General features: G+C 26.3%; 2 protein-coding genes across 3 annotated transcripts in view; one reads left to right on the forward strand and one right to left on the reverse strand.

Annotated features, from left to right (window-relative positions):
• Nucleotides 1–21,802, reverse strand: part of LOC130673548 (neither inactivation nor afterpotential protein C-like) — a 1,009,353-nt gene that overhangs the window by 551,592 nt on the left and 435,959 nt on the right. The window lies entirely within an intron of this gene.
• LOC130673554 (probable serine/threonine-protein kinase irlF) lies at nt 1,034–8,638 on the forward strand. The gene is made up of 6 exons (XM_057478595.1): nt 1,034–1,289; nt 1,906–2,045; nt 2,128–2,220; nt 2,324–2,632; nt 7,701–7,766; nt 7,852–8,638. Exons 1-6 carry the CDS (start codon nt 1,127–1,129, stop codon nt 8,470–8,472), a joined length of 1,392 nt encoding a protein of 463 aa, XP_057334578.1. The 5' UTR covers nt 1,034–1,126; the 3' UTR covers nt 8,473–8,638.

Genomic DNA, 21,802 nt, shown 5'->3' on the forward strand with positions numbered 1-21,802 from the left:
TTGTCTAATAGGCTTTGTTCTTCTATTTGGTCATCATTATTAAATATTTTTTTATTTTTATCATCTGAATTAAGTCCAATAGAAACCTTCAACAAGTTCATTGATAAAATATTTGTCAAAATAATGGGAAAAAACAGGTGCAGGGGTAAATTACTTAACAATCATTTTTAAAATCAATTGAATACTTACTTTTCCTTCGGAACTTTCCCTATTATTTTTATAAGTTGTTATTATGTCTTCGACCTTTTGTTTTTTTAGAACAAAATTTATATTAAACGAAGTCTCTACGACGAATAGTTGCTGAGATAAAAATTATTGAAGCGCGAAAAAAGAAACAGCGCGTCATTTATTTTCCGCGCGCATATAAACAAAAGGCTGTAACTCGGCAGCAAATCGATATTTTGACAAATTTTTTTTTATTCTCTTAGGAAATCATATATCAACTTTAAAAAAATTGGTAACTTCCAAAAAAATTTTTCGAATTTTAAATTTAAAAAAAGGAAATATCACTTTTTGTTAAATAAAAAATATAAAAATAAATTAAATGACCTGATGGATAATTTTGTTTGAACAATGACCCAAACAATTATTTAAAAAATTTCTTGCTGCGGGACTTAGAAAAAATTGGACTTCGGATATCTTCGGGAATTGCTAGAGAGAGAAAGTGGGCAAAAGACGTGTAGTGTCTTTCTCTAAAGAATTACGTCTGTGCATATCCCCACAGGCAGATTATGATCTTTTTTTTTTTTTTTCATCTCCAACGACTGAAATTCTCTTTTCCATGATTTCTCATTGCTCATTTTGTTATAAATAATGTTGTCAAAACTTCAATCTGTCTTTACCTACCGAGAAAACGATCTTTGACCATTTTTTCGTGCGCATCGACTGGATTCATTGCAGCGATTTTAAATTTGTGGTAGGTTGAGTCTCGACGCGTGCCTACGGCACGTGCCACTATAGTAGTGGGGCAACTTGGTTGTTTGCTTAAGTATTTAGTTCAACGACACAAAGAGATTCACTTGTTAGTTTCTCACGTTGCAGTCTAAGTGTAGTGTAGAGCGCATCTAGCCAGTTATCACTGTGTTGTATTTTTTATTTATTAATTATAACGTAAAAAATTTATAAAATGAAGTACGCTTTAATAAAAATACCCAAAGAAGATAAAAGGGCAGTAGTTGAAACTTGTTACATAAAAAAATTCAGTGATTACGGCGCTTATACAAAAAACTGTGTATATCGTTACAATGATGGTAGAAAAAAATGTAGATGCTTAATATTACATGTTTCAAGTAAGTAAAAGTAAAATAGAATTTTTAGTTAAGTAATGCGTAACAGAATTAAATTTTTATAAAAATAGAATAACTTGTCATTATCGCAAAATTTACAAATTAAAACTTTTTTGTATTAAAAAATTGATATAAAAAAAAAATCGAAAGGAAAATTTTATATATATAAAATTTGAAAAATTATAAATACAATTTATTAAAAATATTTTTTTTTCTATTTTAAAAAATAAGAAACAAAACAAAAACGTATAAATGTTTATTAATTTCAATAACATAAACTTTCGATGCCGTATATAAATTTTAAAATAGTGATACGTGCCGTGGTAAAAATTGAACTGGGTTGAGCATTTATTTGGTTGTTATTGTTTTAATTATATCATATTTATTTACGTTGGTTATATATAATTACTAAAATTCTATTAGTGTTGTAATAATAAAAATATAAAAGCAAGTAATTTTTAAAAGAACTTCAACATTGATAATGTTTGGGAGATTGTGTAATGATTTTCGGATTTTACGGGCTAATGATTACTTATTTAATTACATTTTATAGATTTTAAAAATGATTATACTTATAATTAATTATTTGTAAACTAACATATGATCAATTAAATTTCAGATTCAAAAGAGAAACTGGCCAATCCGAATTTTCGCGTTCGAGAGCCTGTTGTTACTAATCCGTCATCATTAGAATCATCGTCTTCGGATGATGACGAAGAAGATCAGTCGTTAGTCAATAGGCTTAAAGCAGCAAGGAAAGTAAGTATATGATTTCTTAAGTTAAAAAATAATAGGTCCCATAAAAGTATTATTTTTAAAAGATTGTTATTTTCGTATCTAGGAACAAAAGCAAAATGTAATTAAATCTAAAAAACAAAAGGTCGAAGACATAATAACAACTTATAAAAATAATAGGGAAAGTTCCGAAGGAAAAGTAAGTATTCAATTGATTTTAAAAATGATTGTTAAGTAATTTACCCCTGCACCTGTTTTTTCCCATTATTTTGACAAATATTTTATCAATGAACTTGTTGAAGGTTTCTATTGGACTTAATTCAGATGATAAAAATAAAAAAATATTTAATAATGATGACCAAATAGAAGAACAAAGCCTATTAGACAATGAAGATCCGTCTGGTATACTCGTCAATGAAAGTATAGAAGATAGACATGCTGAGCTTGATGGCATCTCCCAAACCAGAAACCGATCAATTATTCCCGATTCAGACAGCGAAGATGATATGTTTGGTGAACCCCAACACAAACATATTGAGGCAAACGTGAAAATAATTAACAATAATGAAGTTAGTTATTCAGAGTCCATAGCACCACCCGCAAGTAATGAGGTAAATTTTTTTACATGTTTCTAGAGTTTTTAGATTAAAATAAAAAAAAAATCATTAATTTCTTTTTCTGAAACTTACAAAATTTCCAAATAAAGATTTGAATTTTTGTAAAATTACTTTACATTTTTAGAAGTTCTATTATTAAAATTCCATAAAATTGCATAAAGTTTCATTAAATTATATCAAATAATTCTAAACGTTCTGATAATCGATAAAATTTTATAAAACTTCTATTATTATTTCAAGGAATTTTCAGAATGAAATAATGAAAAGTTTCATAAAATTATATTAAATTATTTAAAATTAAAAGATTAGATATAATTTCATAAAACTGTATATAACTTTGTGGAATTCCATGAAAGTTTTAACAAAGTCACAAAATTGTTATTAACTTCCCTTTGAATTTTATGTAAAAAATTTTAGCTATTAGGGAATTTTATAAAATTATACGAAATTCTTAAAGCTCTAAAAAAGTAAAAAATTGTCTTATAGAACCATAAAATAATTAATTAAGATTTAGTGAAAAGTATTCCCTTATAAAGATTTATAAAATTACATGATGCTGTAGAAAGTTTCATAAAAATATGTTTTGTTTCGTGAAAATACATCAGAAACTTTATAAAATATTATGAAATTATCTAAAATGAATAATTTTTTATTCAAGACATAAAACAATTGTCCAAATGAAGTTTTGATTCTTAATTTTTTATGATACATATTTTTTAAATTCGATATTATTTTATTTTTAGATACTGGTATGAAATGAAAATTAAATGCTTATAATTAATTTTAATGAATGTCAGACTGAATTTCGAAATTATTTATTTTTATTTTTAAAATAAATAAATTTCTCAGTTCTTAGGAAAATACGAATAGATGCTGGATTAAAATTAAATTTACCTACTTGTAAATAATTTTCAAAAAATCAGACTTAATTTGGAAATTATTTATTTTTATTGATTAAATTTAAAATTAAAAATTTCCCAGCAGTACTTAGGAAACAAAGATTAGATGCTGGTTTAAAATTAAAATGAGATACTCTAATTAATTTTCGGAACATGGGAGACTGAAATTAAAAATGACTTATTTTAACGTTTGATATTTAAATTCAAAATTTGCCAGCAGATTTAAGGAAACTGAAAATAGATGTTGGATTAAAATCAGAATTGAATACTTGTAATTAATTTTAAAAAATAACAGAGACCGAATTTGAAATCATTTATTTTGATCTTTAAAATATTGAATTTTATTTTTTCCCAGCAATTCTTAGGAAACTTAGAATAGATGCTGGTATAAAATCAAAATTAACTACTTGTAATAAATTAAAAATAATATCACACTGAATTTGAAAATTATTTATTTTTATTTTTAAAATATTTAAATTTTAAATTAGCCAGCAGTTTTAAGGAAACTAAAAATCGATGCTGGATCAGAATTAAACTCGAATACTTAAAATTTATTTAAAAAAAAAAAAAACAGACTTAATTTGGGAATTGTTTATTATTATTTCTAAAATAGTAAAATTTAAAATTCCCCAGTAGTTCTTAGGGAACTAAGAATTGATGCTGGCTCAAAATTAAAATTGAATACTTTAAATTAATTTTCAAAAACATCAGGGACTGAATTTAAAAGTTAGGTATTTCGATTTTTATATTATTAAAATTAAAAATGTTCCAACAGTTCTTTGGGAAAGGAGAATACATGTTGGTATAAAATCAAAATTTAGTATTCGTAATAAAATTGAAAATATATCAGACTGAACTTGGAAATTACTTATTTTTATTTTTAAAATATTAGAATTTAAAATTTCCTAGCAGTTCTTAGGAAACTAAGAATAGGTGCTAATTTAAAATAAAAATTAAATACTTGGAATTAATTTTAAAAAAGTAAGACTTAATTTGAAAATATTATTTTTGATTTTTAGAATATGAAATTTCAAATTCCCCAACAGGTTTAAGGCAACTAAAAATAGATTCTGGCTCAGAATTAAAATTGAATACGGAATTAATTTAAAAAAATATCAGAGACTGAATTTGAATTGATTTATTTACTTTCTTAAACATTAAATTTTAAAATACTCCAGCAGTTCTTACAAAATCAAGAATTGATGCTGGTTGAAAATTGGAATAAAATACTTGGAATTAATTGCAAAAAAATATCAGATTGGTTTCGGTAATTATTTACATCTATGATTAAAAAATTAAAATTCAAATGTTTTCAAAATTAAAATGAATAATTTTCAGTCTGTCTGAAATTTTTAAAAATTTATTACAAGTAATTAATTTTGATTTTGTACCGGCATCTATTTTTAGTTTCCTAAAAACTGCTGGCAAACTATATATTTAAATGTCAATAATTATAATGAATAATTTTCAATTTCAGTCACTCATGTATTCGAAAATTTATTATAGTATCTCATATTAATTCCGAGAGCGAATCTATTCTTAGTTTCCTAAAAACTGCTGGGAAATTTTAAATTTAAATCATTTAAAAATAAAAATAAATAATTTTCAATTTTAGTCCGTGATATTTTCGATAATTAATTCGAAGAGTTTAATTTTTATTTAATACCAGCACCAACTCTTAGATTCCAAAATAAAATTTAATACTTGAAATTCATTTTCAAAAACATGAGTGACTGAATTAGAAATCATTTATTTTTATTATTAGAATATTTAATTTAAAAATTTACCGGCAGTTCTTAGGGAACTAAGAATAGATGCTGGCTAATAATAAAAATTGAATACTTGTACTGAATTTTTTAAAAATTTGAATTTAAATAATTTGAAAATAAAGATGAATAATTTCTGAATTCAGTCTCTGATGTTTTTGAAAATGAAATCCAAGTATTTAATTTTAATTTTAAACCAGCATCTATTCTTAGATTCCTAAGAACTGCTGGAAATTTTTCAAATGAAACATTTTAAAAATCAAAATAAATATTTTCAAATTGATTCTCAGATATTTTTTAGAATTAATTTCGATTTGAACCATCATCTATTCTCGGTTTCCTTGAATCTGCTGGCACATTTTAAATTTAAATGTCAAAAATTAAAATGAATAATTTTCAATTTCAGTTTCACATGTCCCAGAAAATTAATTCAAAGTGTTTAATTTTTATTTTATACCATCGGCATTCCTTTTTAGATTTCTAATTAAAATTAAATACTTAAAATTTGTTTTCAGAAACATGAGAGAGTGAATTAGAAATTATTCATTTGTATTATTAGAATACAAGATTAAAAAACTTTTCTGCAGTTTTTAGGAAATTGAGAGTAGATGATCGCTCGAAATTAAAATGAGATACTCTAATAAATTTTTAAAACATGGGAGACTGAAATTGAAAATGACTTAATTTTACTATTGATAATTAAATTTTAAATTTGCCAGCAGATTTAAGGAAACTGAAAATAGATGTTGGTTTAAAATCAGAACTAAATACTTGTAATTGATTTTAAAAAAGTATGACTTAATTTGAAATTATTTTTATTTTTAAAATCTTTAATTATAAAATTCTCCAGTAGTTCTTAGAGAACCAAGAATAAATGCTTGTTTTATAATTAGAATTAAATACTTGTAATTCATTGTTTTTACATCAGACGGAATTCGGAAATTATTGATTTATATTTTAAAAAAATTACAATTTTAATAGTTTCAAAATAAAAATAAATAGTTTCCAAACTCAGTCTCTGATGTTTTTAAAAATGGAATGCAAGTATTCAATGTATATTTTAAACCATCATCTATTCTTAGATTCCTAAGAACAGCTGGAAAATTTTTATTTTTAAGATTTTAAAAATAAAAATAAAAAATAATTTCCAAATTTAGTCTAATTTTTTCAAAAGTTTATCACAAGTTGTTAGTTTTTATTTTAAACCAACATCTATTCCTTGAATTTGCTGGCACATTTTAAATTAAAATATCAGGAATTAAAATAAATATTTTTCAATTTCAGTCTCTCATCTCTCTGAAAATTATTTGTAGTATCTCATTTTAATTTAGAGCAAGCATCTTTTCTTAGATTCCTAATTAAAATTCAATACTTGGAATTCATTTTCAAAAACATCAGAGGCTAAATTAGAAATTATATGTTTTTAGTTTTAGAATATTCAATTTAAAAATTTTCCAGCAATTGTCAGGAAACCAAAAATGGATGCTGGTTTAAAATTAATATTAAATACTTGAAATTAAAATGAAAAAATCTAATCAATTTTCGAAGACAAGCGAGACAGAAATTGAAAATTATTTATTTTAATTTTAAAAATATTAAAATTTAAAATTTCCCAGCAATTCTTAGGTAACCAAAATTAATTGTGTCTCGGTTATGTAAAAACCTTTACGAAAATCAAACTTATCATTTCAAAACTCTATGAGAAGGGAGTGCGATCTGGAATGATAGTAATATCCCGCTGAGAAAATTGACGATTTTAAAAAAATTCGGGAAGTTGGAAATTGAGTTTTGAAAATTGGTTTCACCCCGATTTTCAAAAATCGAGAGTTAGAATTATTTCAAATAATTTTAAATCATAGAAGGATATTTTGTTATTTTTTAATTCAATATGATTTTAAATGATTCGTTCCCAAATTTATCCTCGAAAGTAAAATAATTGAGTCGATTTGAAATGATTTAAAATAATTAAGAGTTACGTAATCTCAAATCATTCCAAATTAGATTTCTTAATCAGGACAATAAATCGTACAAATAAATTCGAAATAGCATTTAGTTATTAAAGTTCACTTGAACAGAGTTATTTATGGTGAAACTTAAGATGTTATTTCAAGTAAATATGAATTTATAGTTTTATTAATAATATTTCAGATCATAAACCTGCTTACATTACAGGCTTATAAAAAATAATTGTAGCATTAATAGTTCATAAATTCAATGAATTTATTTAATTGTCAATTTTATTATTAAAAATACACAAAAGAAATTATTAATTCTTCTGTAAAATTTACATTAGTCAAAAAAAACAAAGACTTTAATTCCTTTCTTTTCAATTGTAATTTACTCTTCGAAACAAAAATAGAAAATTACACCTAGTTAAATAATATCACATTTTTACAGGTTCCGAACATTATATTATCAGATCAAGATCAAAATGGCAATCGACGAGCTCTAAAAAATATAACGGTAGGCTAAATGTTTTTAATTTTTACATTAAATTTTATTTAATTAAATTCACTCAATAGTATCGTTTAATACATTTCGTTTTCAGAATTTTGAGCCTAAACAGTTGACAATGCGATTAATGCAAGACAGCCGTAAAAAAGATGATGAAATAAAGAATTTAAAACGCCAGAATCAAGAATATCGAGTAAAAGTAGCTTCTTATCACCAAAACCTGCAGAGACTACAGCAGCAACAACAACAAGAACCACAACAAGAACTACAACAACAACCACAACAACAACCACAACGACAACACCAACGACAACAACAGCAGCAACCACAACATCAGGATCGTTATAATCCTTACTACTATCTTGAACATGACGAATTTCATGTTGGAGACAATATTTACATTCGCAGTACAGAATCCCGTAAGGCATTTGACGCAACAGATCCGCCCAAATTCATAAAAATAATGTCACACGCAATTTGGGGTGTAAATAACATTTCAAAGCTCGTAGTTCGTAAACAAAAAAACACTGGAAACCGCGAAGAATTAGATGCTAGGAGATTAGAATTGCTATCTATACACTATCAACATTTTTTAAAACAGCGTAATTATTCTGAGGGAGTTTTTGTTTTGCAGTTACGAGCTATGAATAGATATTTAGACCGAGCAATTCAGAGTGCTAAAAAAACAGTTCGACGATCATTACCTGAAGCATAGCTTACATATTCTGCATTTCACACCAAATCTATTGCTTTTAAACTCAACTCTATTCGATTTGGATTAAACTTGTTCATCCGTCTTGTACCCTATCAAAAGTATTATCTAAAATTTCCACTAATTTTTATGCACCACAAAAAAAATTTTTGATTTATAGAGATAAAATATTTTTTTTTCTAATAGCTATAAGTTTTTAAGATTTAACTTATTAGAATGGTTTTCTTTTTAAGTTTCTTATTTCAAAATATAATTTTCAAATTAAAAAAAAAAAATTAAAACTAATTTTCATCGTTTATTTTTAGATTATTGAAACAGGTTTAAAATTTCTTAATGATTACTATTTTCGACTTATTTCTGTTTGTCACATCAAACTCTGACATTTTGAGCTAGTTTTCCATTTTTTTTTCGATTTTTCTTTCTATTTCTATTGTTTTTACTTATTTTCTCTATCTTTCAAAGCGGCAAAGTTCACATAATAAATCTAAAGTTTATAGATATTAATAATAATATAAAAATATTGTAACTCGATGTCACTGAAAAAAAAATATTTAAAAAATAATATTTTGGTGATTAATAAAAATATACTATATAAAAAATTTACCTTCTTTTCAATTTACCACATTGTAGCGGTGTAATTTTTTACTTGAATCTTTTTAATTAATTGAATAAATTTTACTTGAGAAGTCTTTTAATTTATAAAAAAACTCTGAAAAAGTCTTTCTGTAGAGCTGAAGTTGAAGCATATAGTAAATCTGAATAAATCTTAGTAAGACTTCACAACTCTTCTGAAAATTCCGAAATTTCAGACAATATTTGACTTTTTCAGAGTTTCTCAGCATTTTTCAGAGTTATTCACTTGTGATAAGACTTTTTCTGTGTTTTTCAGAAAAAGTAAGGCTTTTAAAAAGTCTTATTAAGAGTTCTGAAGACTTTTTCAGAGATTTTTCAGAGAAATATTTCCACAAGGGCTGCCTCTGTTGTTAGTTTTGGTGATGACAGAAGACACTTCAGACACAGAGCAGCTTTCTTCGTGACCAGTCGAGTTAACACTTGAGATAGTAATTGGGTCTTTCGAGACTCCAAAGATGTCGCTGGGTGTCATCGAAGAGTGAGATAGCTACTGAGTAATATCCGGGACAGAGAACTAGGCAAAAACTAACCTACCTGTCAAAACTTAGCACAAAAATGATTCCATGTATAAATATTTAACGACGTATAAGAGTTTCTATTATTTTAATGTATCTATTGACACTGGAGTTTTTATGTAAACACTAAACGGTAACTTAATTATTGCACTTTTTGTTAACAAAGATAAAAGAATAAGGAGCTTAAAATGCACGATGCGTTAGAAACAAGCGCTGGTGGCGACCCTCCATTTCTTTATTAATAAACATATCATTAATAATTAATTTTATTTCTTTTTCTTTTAACAATAAATATCTTTATCTCTTGAAGATATTTCAAAATTCATTTCATATTTTTTTTTATAATAATAATTTCAAAATTTTCATTTCATATTTATTTCATTATTTTCATTATTTATTCATTCATATAATTTCATTTTCATATCATTATTTCTTTTCATTATTTCATATTTCACATTCATAAATTTTTATCATTTCATTATTTCATTATTTCTTTACTTATTTATTTATCAATAAATTTCAATTTTTATTATTAATTATAAAATATATAAATTTGAATTTATATTCAAATTTTTTTTATCATCATTTTTATTTTTCATCAGTTGATATTTCATATTTATTTATATTTATTTAACAACAATATTTCATAAAAATAATTTGAATTTAAATTCAAATTTTAAAAATCATCAGCCGTAATAATAACTGGAAGTCATTTGCTAATTAATTAATTTATGCATAGCCAGATGGCATAGCATGTACGATTTTTAATAAATTGATTGACAGCAGGAATAAGACGTCGTGACGTCACACTTGTTTCGGGGGATTCACGGGGAAACATGGGTGTGAAATTTTATAATAATACATTTTCATAGGAGCATCATACGGGGATGGTCCGTATGATTTATTCATGCTGGGCATTTCCCAAAATAATAATGCATTTTATATGTTTTTTAAATGCCAAAACGTTTGAAGGGTGACGAGGACGTAACACCAGTAGACCAAGAGTGACACATAAATGAAAATTGGGATTCATGCCACAATAAATTAGTATGAGGATTTTTTAATTGAAAAATGTTTGATCCGACACACTTATTAGAACCAAATTGTTAAATAAGCTTAGTACCTAGTTTCAAAATGACATTTAGATTTTTTTTAATTTCATATCATCATCAAAAAGAATTATATGAGACAACAACTCGTTGCACACTTATAATTTATTATTTTCATCCTGTATTTCATGAAATCTAAGCCATGCTCTGTTCATTGGCACCTGGGGATAAAAAAAAACCCCAATAAACCAAAAGTAATTCATCATGGAAAGGCGGTTAAATGTTTGAAAATTTCAAAAAATTCACTATAATGTTTATGAAAATTGTAATTCATGGCACAATAAATTGGTACAAGGATTTTTTAATTGAAAAATAGTTGATCCGAGAAACTTTTTAGAACTAAATTGTCAAATAAGTTTAGTATCTAGTTCGAAAAATGAAATTTTATGATTTTTTTTTTATTTTATATCATCTAAACTTTGTTTTCATTTAGGTTAAAACGGAAATTCCTATAAAATGATGTAACAATTAAATAAAAACTTATTTTAAAATAAATCGTTAGGATTTATGAAACAAAGTAAGATAATCCAGTGTACTTTTACTTTTTTTGTTCACTTTTTTATGATAAATCATGTTAGTAATCAATTCTTTTAAAAATTAAAGAAGCTAACTTTCCTGTTTACTTATATAACAATTAAAGATAATATTATAATAAAAATAATAAGTTTGTAATAGAGTTAATTATATGAGACAATAACTCATTGTACACTTATAATTTATTATTTTTATCCTGTACTTCATGAAATCTAAGCCATGTTCTATTCATTGGCACCTGGGGATTAAAAAACACCCCAATAAACCAAGAGTCCCAAACCAATGGAAGATGGTTAATTGTTTATAACTTAAAACCATTTGTTATAAAGTCTTTGAAAATTTGATTTCATGTCAAAAATAAAACATCAGAATTTTAGAATTGGACAATATTTTAACCAAAATATTTACTATAGCATATTGTTTAAATACTTGCAGTAAGTATATCGAGAATGACATTAATTTTTTAGAAGTTCCATACTATTAAAATCGATTTTTTGCGCTAGACTGGAATTAAATTTCACAGAATATAATCATTTGAAAGAAAATAACTGTTCGAGTGAATAAGTGGGACTTTAAAAACTAAATAAATTAGTACAAATTTACATTATCAAATTTTTAATTGTGAATTATTTTAGCAATCAATTACTCGAGAAAGGAAGAAAGGTATTTCCTTTTTTATAAGTCATAATTAAAATATATTATTCTGAAATAAATGATCAAATTAAAAAATAATTAATTATAAGAGTCAATAACTTCCCTTACACTTACAATATATTATTTTTATCACATGTTAATTGGTACCTGGGGATTGAATAATACCCTAATAGTCTAAGAGTTATATCGAAATGGAAGGCTGTTCATTTGAAATTATTTGTGATAATTTTATTACAAAGTTGTTGAAAAGGTGGATTGATGTCACAGCATACCCTCGCGGACTCGGGATTACTCCGAAATCATGGTGAAATTTCGGTGAAATCATAGTGAAATGACAGTGAAATCACTGTAACTTTGTGCCATTTGCTTACTGTGTGATAATTATCATCCGATGGTAATTTTATGATGATTTCACCATCGATTCATAGTAGAATCACAATAGCATAACAGTCAATTTCCAGTAGTATAGCTGTAAGTTGACAGTATTATTACTGTGTATTTACAGTGATTTCACTATCAGTTTATGCTGGATCTGCAGTGCTTCAGTCATGCTTTCTCAGTAATAATACCGTGATCATACAGTGATTTCACAGCAGTCTTACTATAGATTCTTCGTGAAATCACAATAATATCGCTGTGAATTGACAGTAATATTACTGTGATTTCTTAATCATTTAATCCTGGATCTGCTTAGTTTTCATCGAGATTTAGGGGCAATATTGAGATCCTATATTTATTGATTCAAAGATAATAATAATAAAATTAATAATAATATTATAATAGCAACAATAATCCTAATCTTGGTTTTTCAATAAATAATTTTTCTTGTTTAAAAAAATTATTTAGTATCCATCCCTTTGTACGACTTCATGTAATTCCCCTGGAGGATTAAATGCTATTTTTTTACCCTCGGTAAAGAAGGAATTTTATTTTTTTTTAACGCATGATGGGACTCGAACTGCCGACCCTTCGATTGAGAGTAGCTTAAGTCATGTACTTTAGCCCGCTCGGCCACCACACGCATTCGGAACTACGTATTTAATCTGTTACTTCATGCTATTCAATACTATATATACTCAAGACTAAGCTATAAGAAAAATTATTTTATTAAATACTATAAAATTAAAAGAATTCGATATTTATCAAAAAAAAATTTTTGCCTTCATTTGTAAATCATCAAGTTTTCTTAATTTAAGAATATTTTATTTTAAATTATGATAAATAATAAATATTTACTATTGAAATATTAATCTAAATGATATTCTCTTTATTTTTTGCAGTAGTTTAAATTCAATTTATACAGTTTTAAAAAAAAAGTTATTCAATTTTTTTATTTATTTATTTTTTTTCATAATTCTGAAGAATTTTACCGTCTTAAGCTTTTATAAAATTAACTAAATTAGATAATTACAGATAAAATTTCACTCGGAAATTCCTAAAATAGCTAAATTTATAATAAATAAAATACATTTGTGCCCAATTATTTGCTAAACTTACAAATAATTATAGGAGCATTTATGAAATAATTGATATTATTTTTTTTCTAATTCCATTTCTATCGATTAATGACATTAAAAATTCAAATTTTGATTTTGAAATTGGATTAATGATAGATATACCGTATCAGATCACTATCAAAGTAGAGTGAAATCATGGAGAAAACACTAATAATTTGCTGTGAAAGTATCATAGAGTCACAGTGCTAATACTACTAGGTTGTCATGGGATCACGGTAAATTCATGGTTAAACCACTATGAACTGACTGTGAAACTATTGTAAAGTCACAGAGTTAACACTATCAAATTACTATGGAATCACAGTGAATTCGTAGTGAAATCACGATGAACTGACTGTGAACCCATGATAAAGTCTCAGTGTTACCATTGTTGGGTTACCATAAATCGATAGCTGATCGACAGTAAAATTATCATGAAAGTATGGTAATTTAATTCTAAACCTACAAAAGAATCACAAGTGAAATCACTATGGAACTACCATAAAATTACTGTAAAATTACTATATAACCAGAGTGACGAAATGGCACAAAACGACTGTGAATTCACTATGAAATTACCATCAATACACAGTAAACTTACGGTAAAATTGATTTCACTGTGATTTCACTGTGATTTCACAGTAACCCCGAATCCGCGAGGGTAAACTATTGGCAATTTCAAATTGAACAGTCTGTTGACTGCGATATTTATTATAACATATTCATCAAATAAGCTGAGCAAATAATTCGAGTTACGGAATCAACTTTTTTTTTAATTTTTGGTTCAATTTATCTATAAGGTTGGACAAAAATAGTATCAATAGGATGAAAATGATACGAAAAGAAAATGCTTGCATCCAATATATTTGATATGACTGTCTATTGCATTCCAACTAATATCTTTAATCGTATGATTATCATCATCCATCGAACTTAAGACTTTTTAACGGCATTAATTATTCAATGAAAATTATTAATAAGAATAAGTAAAAATGTATTTAAGAATAAAAGAATAATTGTAAATCATTACGTAAGAACAAATATTTCAATGAACTATACGTCATCAGTATGTTTATCTAAACATTTACCACACAGTAAATTCATGTGGTTTTTACACATGGGCAAATTGCATTTGAAACAAAATGTACGAATGACAAATTCTTCAAAAATATTGAAATTTCATTTTACAAAAAAGATACAATTCATATCACGTCGGACTTGAACTGAAATTCGACCGTCGGTAAAGTAAATCCTGTTAGGTAACTAAGTAGCAGAGGCTTACGTTGATTATAATAGAATTTAAATAATTTTTTTATATCTTTAAATTATTGTAAAATTCTTAAATGACAATAAGTAATTGATAATAAATTAATCTAAAGTAAGCCATGGTAAAAAATTTTGCAAACACGTAAATTTTTCAACCACATTTTTTTATTAAATTCTTTTTCATTTTCAGAAACCCTCCTATCATTTAAATTATCTAATAACTAATTATATTTTTATATATAGAATAAAAGTAAACAATTTTTCGTTTCTAGTTTATATATGGGGAATATATATATATATATATATATATATATATATATATATATATATATATATATATATTCCATACCAAATCGACCACTTTCGAACCCGACTTCTTTAGATTAGACTGAAAATTTTTTCTCTACTTCTACCCCATCAAACACATTTCTCATAATTTTTTCAAATTTTTTCACCTAACCAAAAAAAAGTCATAAATTTTTGAAAAAAATGGCTTTTTTTATTTTAAATAGCTACTAGCAGACCCGGCCACGCGTTGCTGTGGCTAAGGTTCTTGTCATATTAAACCGAATGGTGTGGCTCAATAAGTAATAGATCAAATTGAATGGAATATAGTATAGTGCCGGATAGCTCAACTGGAAGAGCACTCGGCGCAATACCGAATTGGTCTGGGTTCGATTCCCAGTTCGGGCTATCTATATTTTTCTCAATTTATCTATAAATTGTCTTATTGAGAAGGTTATTTGCATGTTTAGGTTTTCACTACAGTCGACTCTGTCTAAAAGTTCCACGTCGGGACAGGACCATTGCCTAAAGGTTCCCTCCCCACCATCAGCACTTCCTCTACAATATATTTCCCTCGAGCGCCGAGGCGCACGCAAAAACGAACACCTTGCGCAGTAAACATAACCTCAAAAAAACGTGAATTTAAAGTTAGCGCTTGAAAACTGAATTGTGATTCTTCACTCGAGAAAGCGGGTGGGGGAATATCCGGGAACCTTTAAGCAATGTATCTTGGAACCTATAGACAGCGGGAATCTTTAGGCAGCGAACCTTCAGACAGAGTCGACTGTATATTTAAATATAGTGGAAACCTAAACATGCAAACATGCAAATAACCTTCTCAATAAGACAATTTATAGATACATTGAGAAAAATATAGATAGCCCGAACTGGGAATCGAACCCAGACCAATTCGAACCCACACCAAATTAAAATGTGGGCATGAGGCAAACCTCGCTTTTCCACAATCGAATACAACCAACAACATGTGACACCAAAAAATGAATATTTAACAATAAAATCAATTAAGGATTTGAATTTTTGTTTGAACACACGTGCAATTATGTAATGGCGATGAATTGCTTGTTGTCCTGGTAATAGTAAAGTTTGTGTCTCTTTCCAACTCGGATTACATGTGAATGTAATAAACAAATTATAGCTTATATAAAGTCCTCTTAGAGAGTAAATCACCGTCGGAAATTGTCGGAAATTTTCGGTTTGTAATGTTAATGAGTAGTAACGGCGTGAGATTAGACTTCTTTTTCTATAGTGGGGGTAAAAACCGACGGCGACTTACTCTCTAGGAGGACTTTAAAAGATTTGTATTTCTAACATAGCGCCATCTATTGAATACTTACTCAATCTACTCAACAGATGTCGTCATCGGTTAGAATCGGTTGGAGCTTACAGATAATTGTGACTGACAAATAATAGACAAATAATTTGCAATAAAATAATATTGCGACTATAAATTGAGATGTAAGCTATCCTATCTTTCAAGTTGGATCAAATTGCACACGGTGTGCAAATCAAATTTAAAATCGGAGTTCATCGCGGACAAACAACGTGACAAGTAATTTTTATATCTAAAGATAACTTTTTTGGAAATTGACTTATTGGGATGTTTTTTTTTTTTTTTTGAAAATTTTTGTTTTAAAATGTCCTTTTTACAAAAAAAATGGAAATAATAATTCGGATTCATATTCAACGTTTTTTTTTAAACTTTTGGAAAAAAACGAAAATTGCGGGATGATTGACATTTTTTATTTTCAATTTTTTTTTTTTAAACTTCAGTATTTTCTGTGAATTTCCTGAAATTTTCAGCGTGGCATTTTTTTTCTTTCTATTTTTTTTTTTTGAAATGAAAAAAAAAATTTTATTTTAAATGTTTGTTTTTCGTTATACCTTTCTGAAAATTTTTCAGCAGACTTGAAAAACTCCAAACTCTGAGTAAAAAAAATAAACACAATAATTAAAAGTGACAATCATCGATAAAATTTGATTATTTTTCAATAAAGTTAGATCAAAAATTAGAAGAAACATTGCATTTTTTTTCGTGAATATTCATCGAATTTAGGATATGTAAATTATTTAAACGTGTACGAAAATAAAGTCACATTCCATTCAAGTCTACTGTTTATAAATCATTCATGAATTGTATTTTTTTTGTAAAATGAAATTTAGGTACTTATAAAGAATTTGTCATTCATACTATTTGGTTTTTTCATGTTGGTAACTAGATTTTTGTTTAATTACCACTTTTAAGTTTGTATTTCAATTTGTACTTTATTTAGTGTAACATATAGGCTTCTGATTGTATTTATTTTGTTATTGACCAATTTTTCTTTTAAATTGTTTGCATTTCTTACTTTGGCTACATTTTCGTTCGGATCTCTCTTAGGGACCTTGTACTATGTCTGGGCAATTTTCGCGGGCATGCGTATTGTTTATGTATCCGTTATTATTTGCCGGCAATTTTAAACTTTGGTTGGTTAAAATCTTGTTGTATTATAATTCGCCATAAAAAATACATTTCTATAAATTATATGTATTGTTATATTGAAGATAATTAATAAATTAATTAAAATATTAATTCATATAAAATTTTGGCAAAATTATTAATTTTTTTTAACTCTCCCAAGTGGCCTAATGTTGACTTTGTTTTGTCAAAAAAAATTGACACAAAAGCAGATTTTTTTCCCAACAAATATCACTACTAAAGTTCAGCCAAAACTTATCTTTATTATATTTTAAAATGATAACTTTACAGTAACAATTTGTAACCCTTTTGACAACAGTTTTGTATCTTTTTAATAATACTTTGAAACATTTTGATGATAAGTAGTAATAAGTTTTTTGATACCAAAAAGGTAACAAATTGACAAATTTTTTAGGATGACATATAAAATAAAAAATGTTATAGGTTATTTTTAAGGTTAACAAATTGAATATTTTTATGTTGACTTAATGCTAATAAATTGTTAAATTTTTTAAAGCTGGTAGATAGGATGAATAGTAGTGAAATTGAAAGAACGTAACTAAACAAAAACAAAATACTTAATATATTTCATTGTACACTGAAAAGATTACTTTTTTTGAATAGATCATCTTATGAATTAAACGATCCCTCATTTTAGAATAAGATCGAAAATACACCAGTTATTCAATTATCTATTAACTCTTAACTGTCGACTATCGTTTTATACAAATATATACCATATATAATTTTAATATTAAAATTCGTTGTTAATGATTTGCTACATAATTTACGTATAGTTAAAATTTACTTAAAGGTATTTAATATTTTTTTTAGCGCATTTTGATGTATCATGATCGACATATACAACACGCAAATGCCAACATTACAAAAATGGCAGTATACATAAGATAATGTTATCAAAAAGGTAACATAAAATGATGTATACAATGGCAGTATTTTTCGGTTGCCAGTTGTCAAAATAAAGCTTACATTAAAGTCTACCAAAACATTCATCTAAAGTAGTTAACAAAACGTTAACAATAACTCGATGTTATCTGTTAAATAAAACATCTCAAAGTCAAGATTCTTGGATAACTAATTGTCACTATTAAAATTGAAACTTTTATTTATCCCCACATAGCCATCATTTATTATGTTATTTTATGATAACTTTGTGATAACATTTTATTCATTATATTTTGTTAACATCGTTTTGGTAACTAAGATAACTTTTAGAAGTTAACGTTTAAAAAATCCCATTAGTCATCATTTTATTAACATTTTGTAACAGTAGAAAGTTGACCTGACATGGAAATGGGTTACTTTGGATACCAAAAAAAAAAAAAAAAACAATACATGGGTAGATTAAATATATAGATTTAAAAAAACACACTTATACATTTACACACAGAAATACGTGTGAATTTGATTTACAAAATAAAAAGAATTTTGGATGTGGACATCCTTAACGAAAAAAATAAAAAAATTTTGATTTTTAAATATAAAAGAAAGAATAAATTTTTAATTTAAAAAACTAAAAATTCTAGATATGAATTTTTTTTTAAGCTTCAAATTCTGATTTTTTTTTTTTTGAAGCAATTTTCGAGAGAAATAGTAGTTGCTGAAAATTCCAAACGTAATTTTGGAAATCTAAGAATTTCAAATTTAGATATTCGCAAAGTGCCTAAGATCACTAAATGAAAATTGATTTGTAATACTTAAAGAGCCAGATGCAAATGATTTGTCATTATGAAAAACTATTTACTAAAAAAAAAAAAAAAAAATTGTTTTGACATTCACCACTTAAAAATTTCGAGCTAATGAATAATAACTATTTTTGTAATTCGTGGTAACTATATTATTACCCTTGACATCCCTAAGAAATTTTAATTATGTTTACAGATATTTAATTTGTATTTGATTGATTTTATCATGCTTTGATTTTAAAGAGTATACTACAAATGGTGTAAAAGCAAAAAAAATTTTATAATTTACTTGTGCAAAAAGAGTGTTGAGATGAAGTATATCATTCTTGTGTATGGAATCAAATTTGTTTATAAACTTACCGAATTAAAAATTGATTGAAATATAAAATAACAACAATTTTATAAATAAACTCAGATTTATTTTGATATTTCATTTTGATAAAACTTGAGGATTCCAACGCCTAAATTTCAACTTAAAATAAAAAAATAATTTGTTTTATTTTATTTCTATAACAATTTTTTTATGGTTCAGGAGTTTATTTATTTTGAAGATGATCGTTCTTTGAACAACCATAGTTTGAATGAAAAAAATTTTTTTTTTCACAAACAAAAAGTTATGAAATATGAAAAATTTGATTGCCAGACGTTATTAGGCCATTAATTATTAAAAACTGATCAAAATTTACAATATAAAATCTTAAAACTCTATTTTTGAAAATTTCTGAAATACATTACAACATAGAATCTTGATGAGCCACATAGAAAATACACTTGAAAATAGACACATTATGTTTTAATGAAAAACTGTTTCAATTTTTCAAATTATGTAAACAATTCGTTATTTTTGTAAAATTAATCGATTTTTTAATATAATTTTCTTGAGAAATATCAGTAAAAATCAAGAAAAATTATAACCAAGTGTGTATGATAACGTCTGTCATATGCAAGGATGTTATACTCGGAACACCATATGTACGGGGTGATAAATGCACCCCGGGTGATTAAGTAGTTAAAAAACCCTCTAATAGTGAGTACATAATCCAAAATTCGGAATACATAAATTTAATCTCGTATTTTAATGCTATTTGTGATAAAATTACAAAAAAAAAAATCGAGTCCGCAAAAGCCCCGTACAATGAACATATATACATACACACAGACATATATAAACTTTTGAGTGGATGGTATTTTATGACTCTACTAGGTAAAATAAGGTATATGGTGGCAAAATTCTTTGATAATTCGAACATGAGACCCATTGCAATAGTCCGATTTCTAAAGAAATCTACTTAAAAAATTTCAAACACCCACAAAATTATTTAATAAATAATAAAAAACTATGATTAGTATATCAAATAAGATACTTATTTAAAGCTACAACATGAATATTTCGAGGAATTGAAGTATGTCATATCTTTCCGAAGTTATTAGAAGGGTAAGCTGCAAAAATAAGCTTTCTGTATTTTTTGTGAAATTTTCGATATCATCAAATTGTTAGAAAAGATGTTTTGAAAAATCAAGTATTACAGTGAAAATTGAAGCAAATCGTTCAAATTTTGAGATACTTTTTACAGAATTGATTTATCATTTTCAAAAGTTATTTTAGGATAAAGCCAGAAAATTAATTTTTATGAAAATCAGAAAAAATTTCAAACACCCACAATTTCCAAACTAATCGAACGATTGGGCTCATCTTTGAACTCGACTAAGGTAATCGTCCAATAAATGAGTGTATAAAATTTCATTAAGATCCGTTAAGAATTGCGGGCGCTATCGTGACGACAATGCGCGTTATATTGTATATATATATATATATACATATATATATATATATATATATATACATACATATATAAACTTTTGAGTGGATGGTATTTTTTGACTCTACTAGGTAAAATAAGATATATGGTGGCAAAATTCTTTGATAATTCGATCGTGAGACCCATTGCAATAGGTCGATTTCTAAAGAAATCTACCTAAAAATTTTTGAACATATCTAACGTACCTAAAGATGCTAGCTTGACAATCACCAAGCATAGACTGGTCAGAATCAAAAGATTTGAATCGCTGCGCACATTTTTGTCGCAGAGAGAATTCAGAGCTCATTAAGTGCTGTCAATCCAGCTCACGAGTATGCAGTAAAAAAATTTTTAAACGTTTTTAATGTACATACAATGCTAGATTGATGACCACCGAGCATGAAGCAGACGGAATCAAGAGATTTGGATCGCTGCGCACATTTTTGTCGCAAAGAGTATTAAGTGCTGTCGATTCATCTCGAGAGTATGCATTAAAAAAATTGTTAAACGTTTTTAATGTACATACAATGCTGGATTTACGATCACCAAGCATGGAGCGGCCAGAATCAAGAGATTCGAATCGCTGCGCACATTCTTGTCAAAAAGAGAATTAAGTATGCATTGAGTGAATTTTAAGTGAATAAGTGAAGATTAAGTGAATATTAAGTATGCACTAAGTACTCATTTCAAATACATTTTAACAATAATTTATTTATATGCCACATATGTCATGTAGACCATGGCCGAAGCCTTCCAAAATGGTAAAAAGTGAAAAAAATAACAGTAAGATAAAATCCATTAGAAAAGGAGAAGAATAAGACAAAAATAAAAGGATAAAGAAATTACAGGTGATCCGAGTT

Source organism: Microplitis mediator, chromosome 8 (genome assembly GCF_029852145.1).
Source record: "Microplitis mediator isolate UGA2020A chromosome 8, iyMicMedi2.1, whole genome shotgun sequence".
Lineage (NCBI taxonomy): Eukaryota > Metazoa > Arthropoda > Insecta > Hymenoptera > Braconidae > Microplitis > Microplitis mediator.

Bases quoted from the DNA above. Each gene is read 5' to 3' on its own strand.
- LOC130673554 (XM_057478595.1), top strand. From the start codon at position 1,127: ATGAAGTACGCTTTAATAAAAATACCCAAAGAAGATAAAAGGGCAGTA. The intron at 1,290-1,905 runs GTAAGTAAAAGT...ATTAAATTTCAG, and splicing joins CTTAATATTACATGTTTCAA to ATTCAAAAGAGAAACTGGCC. The intron at 2,046-2,127 runs GTAAGTATATGA...TTTCGTATCTAG, and splicing joins GGCTTAAAGCAGCAAGGAAA to GAACAAAAGCAAAATGTAAT.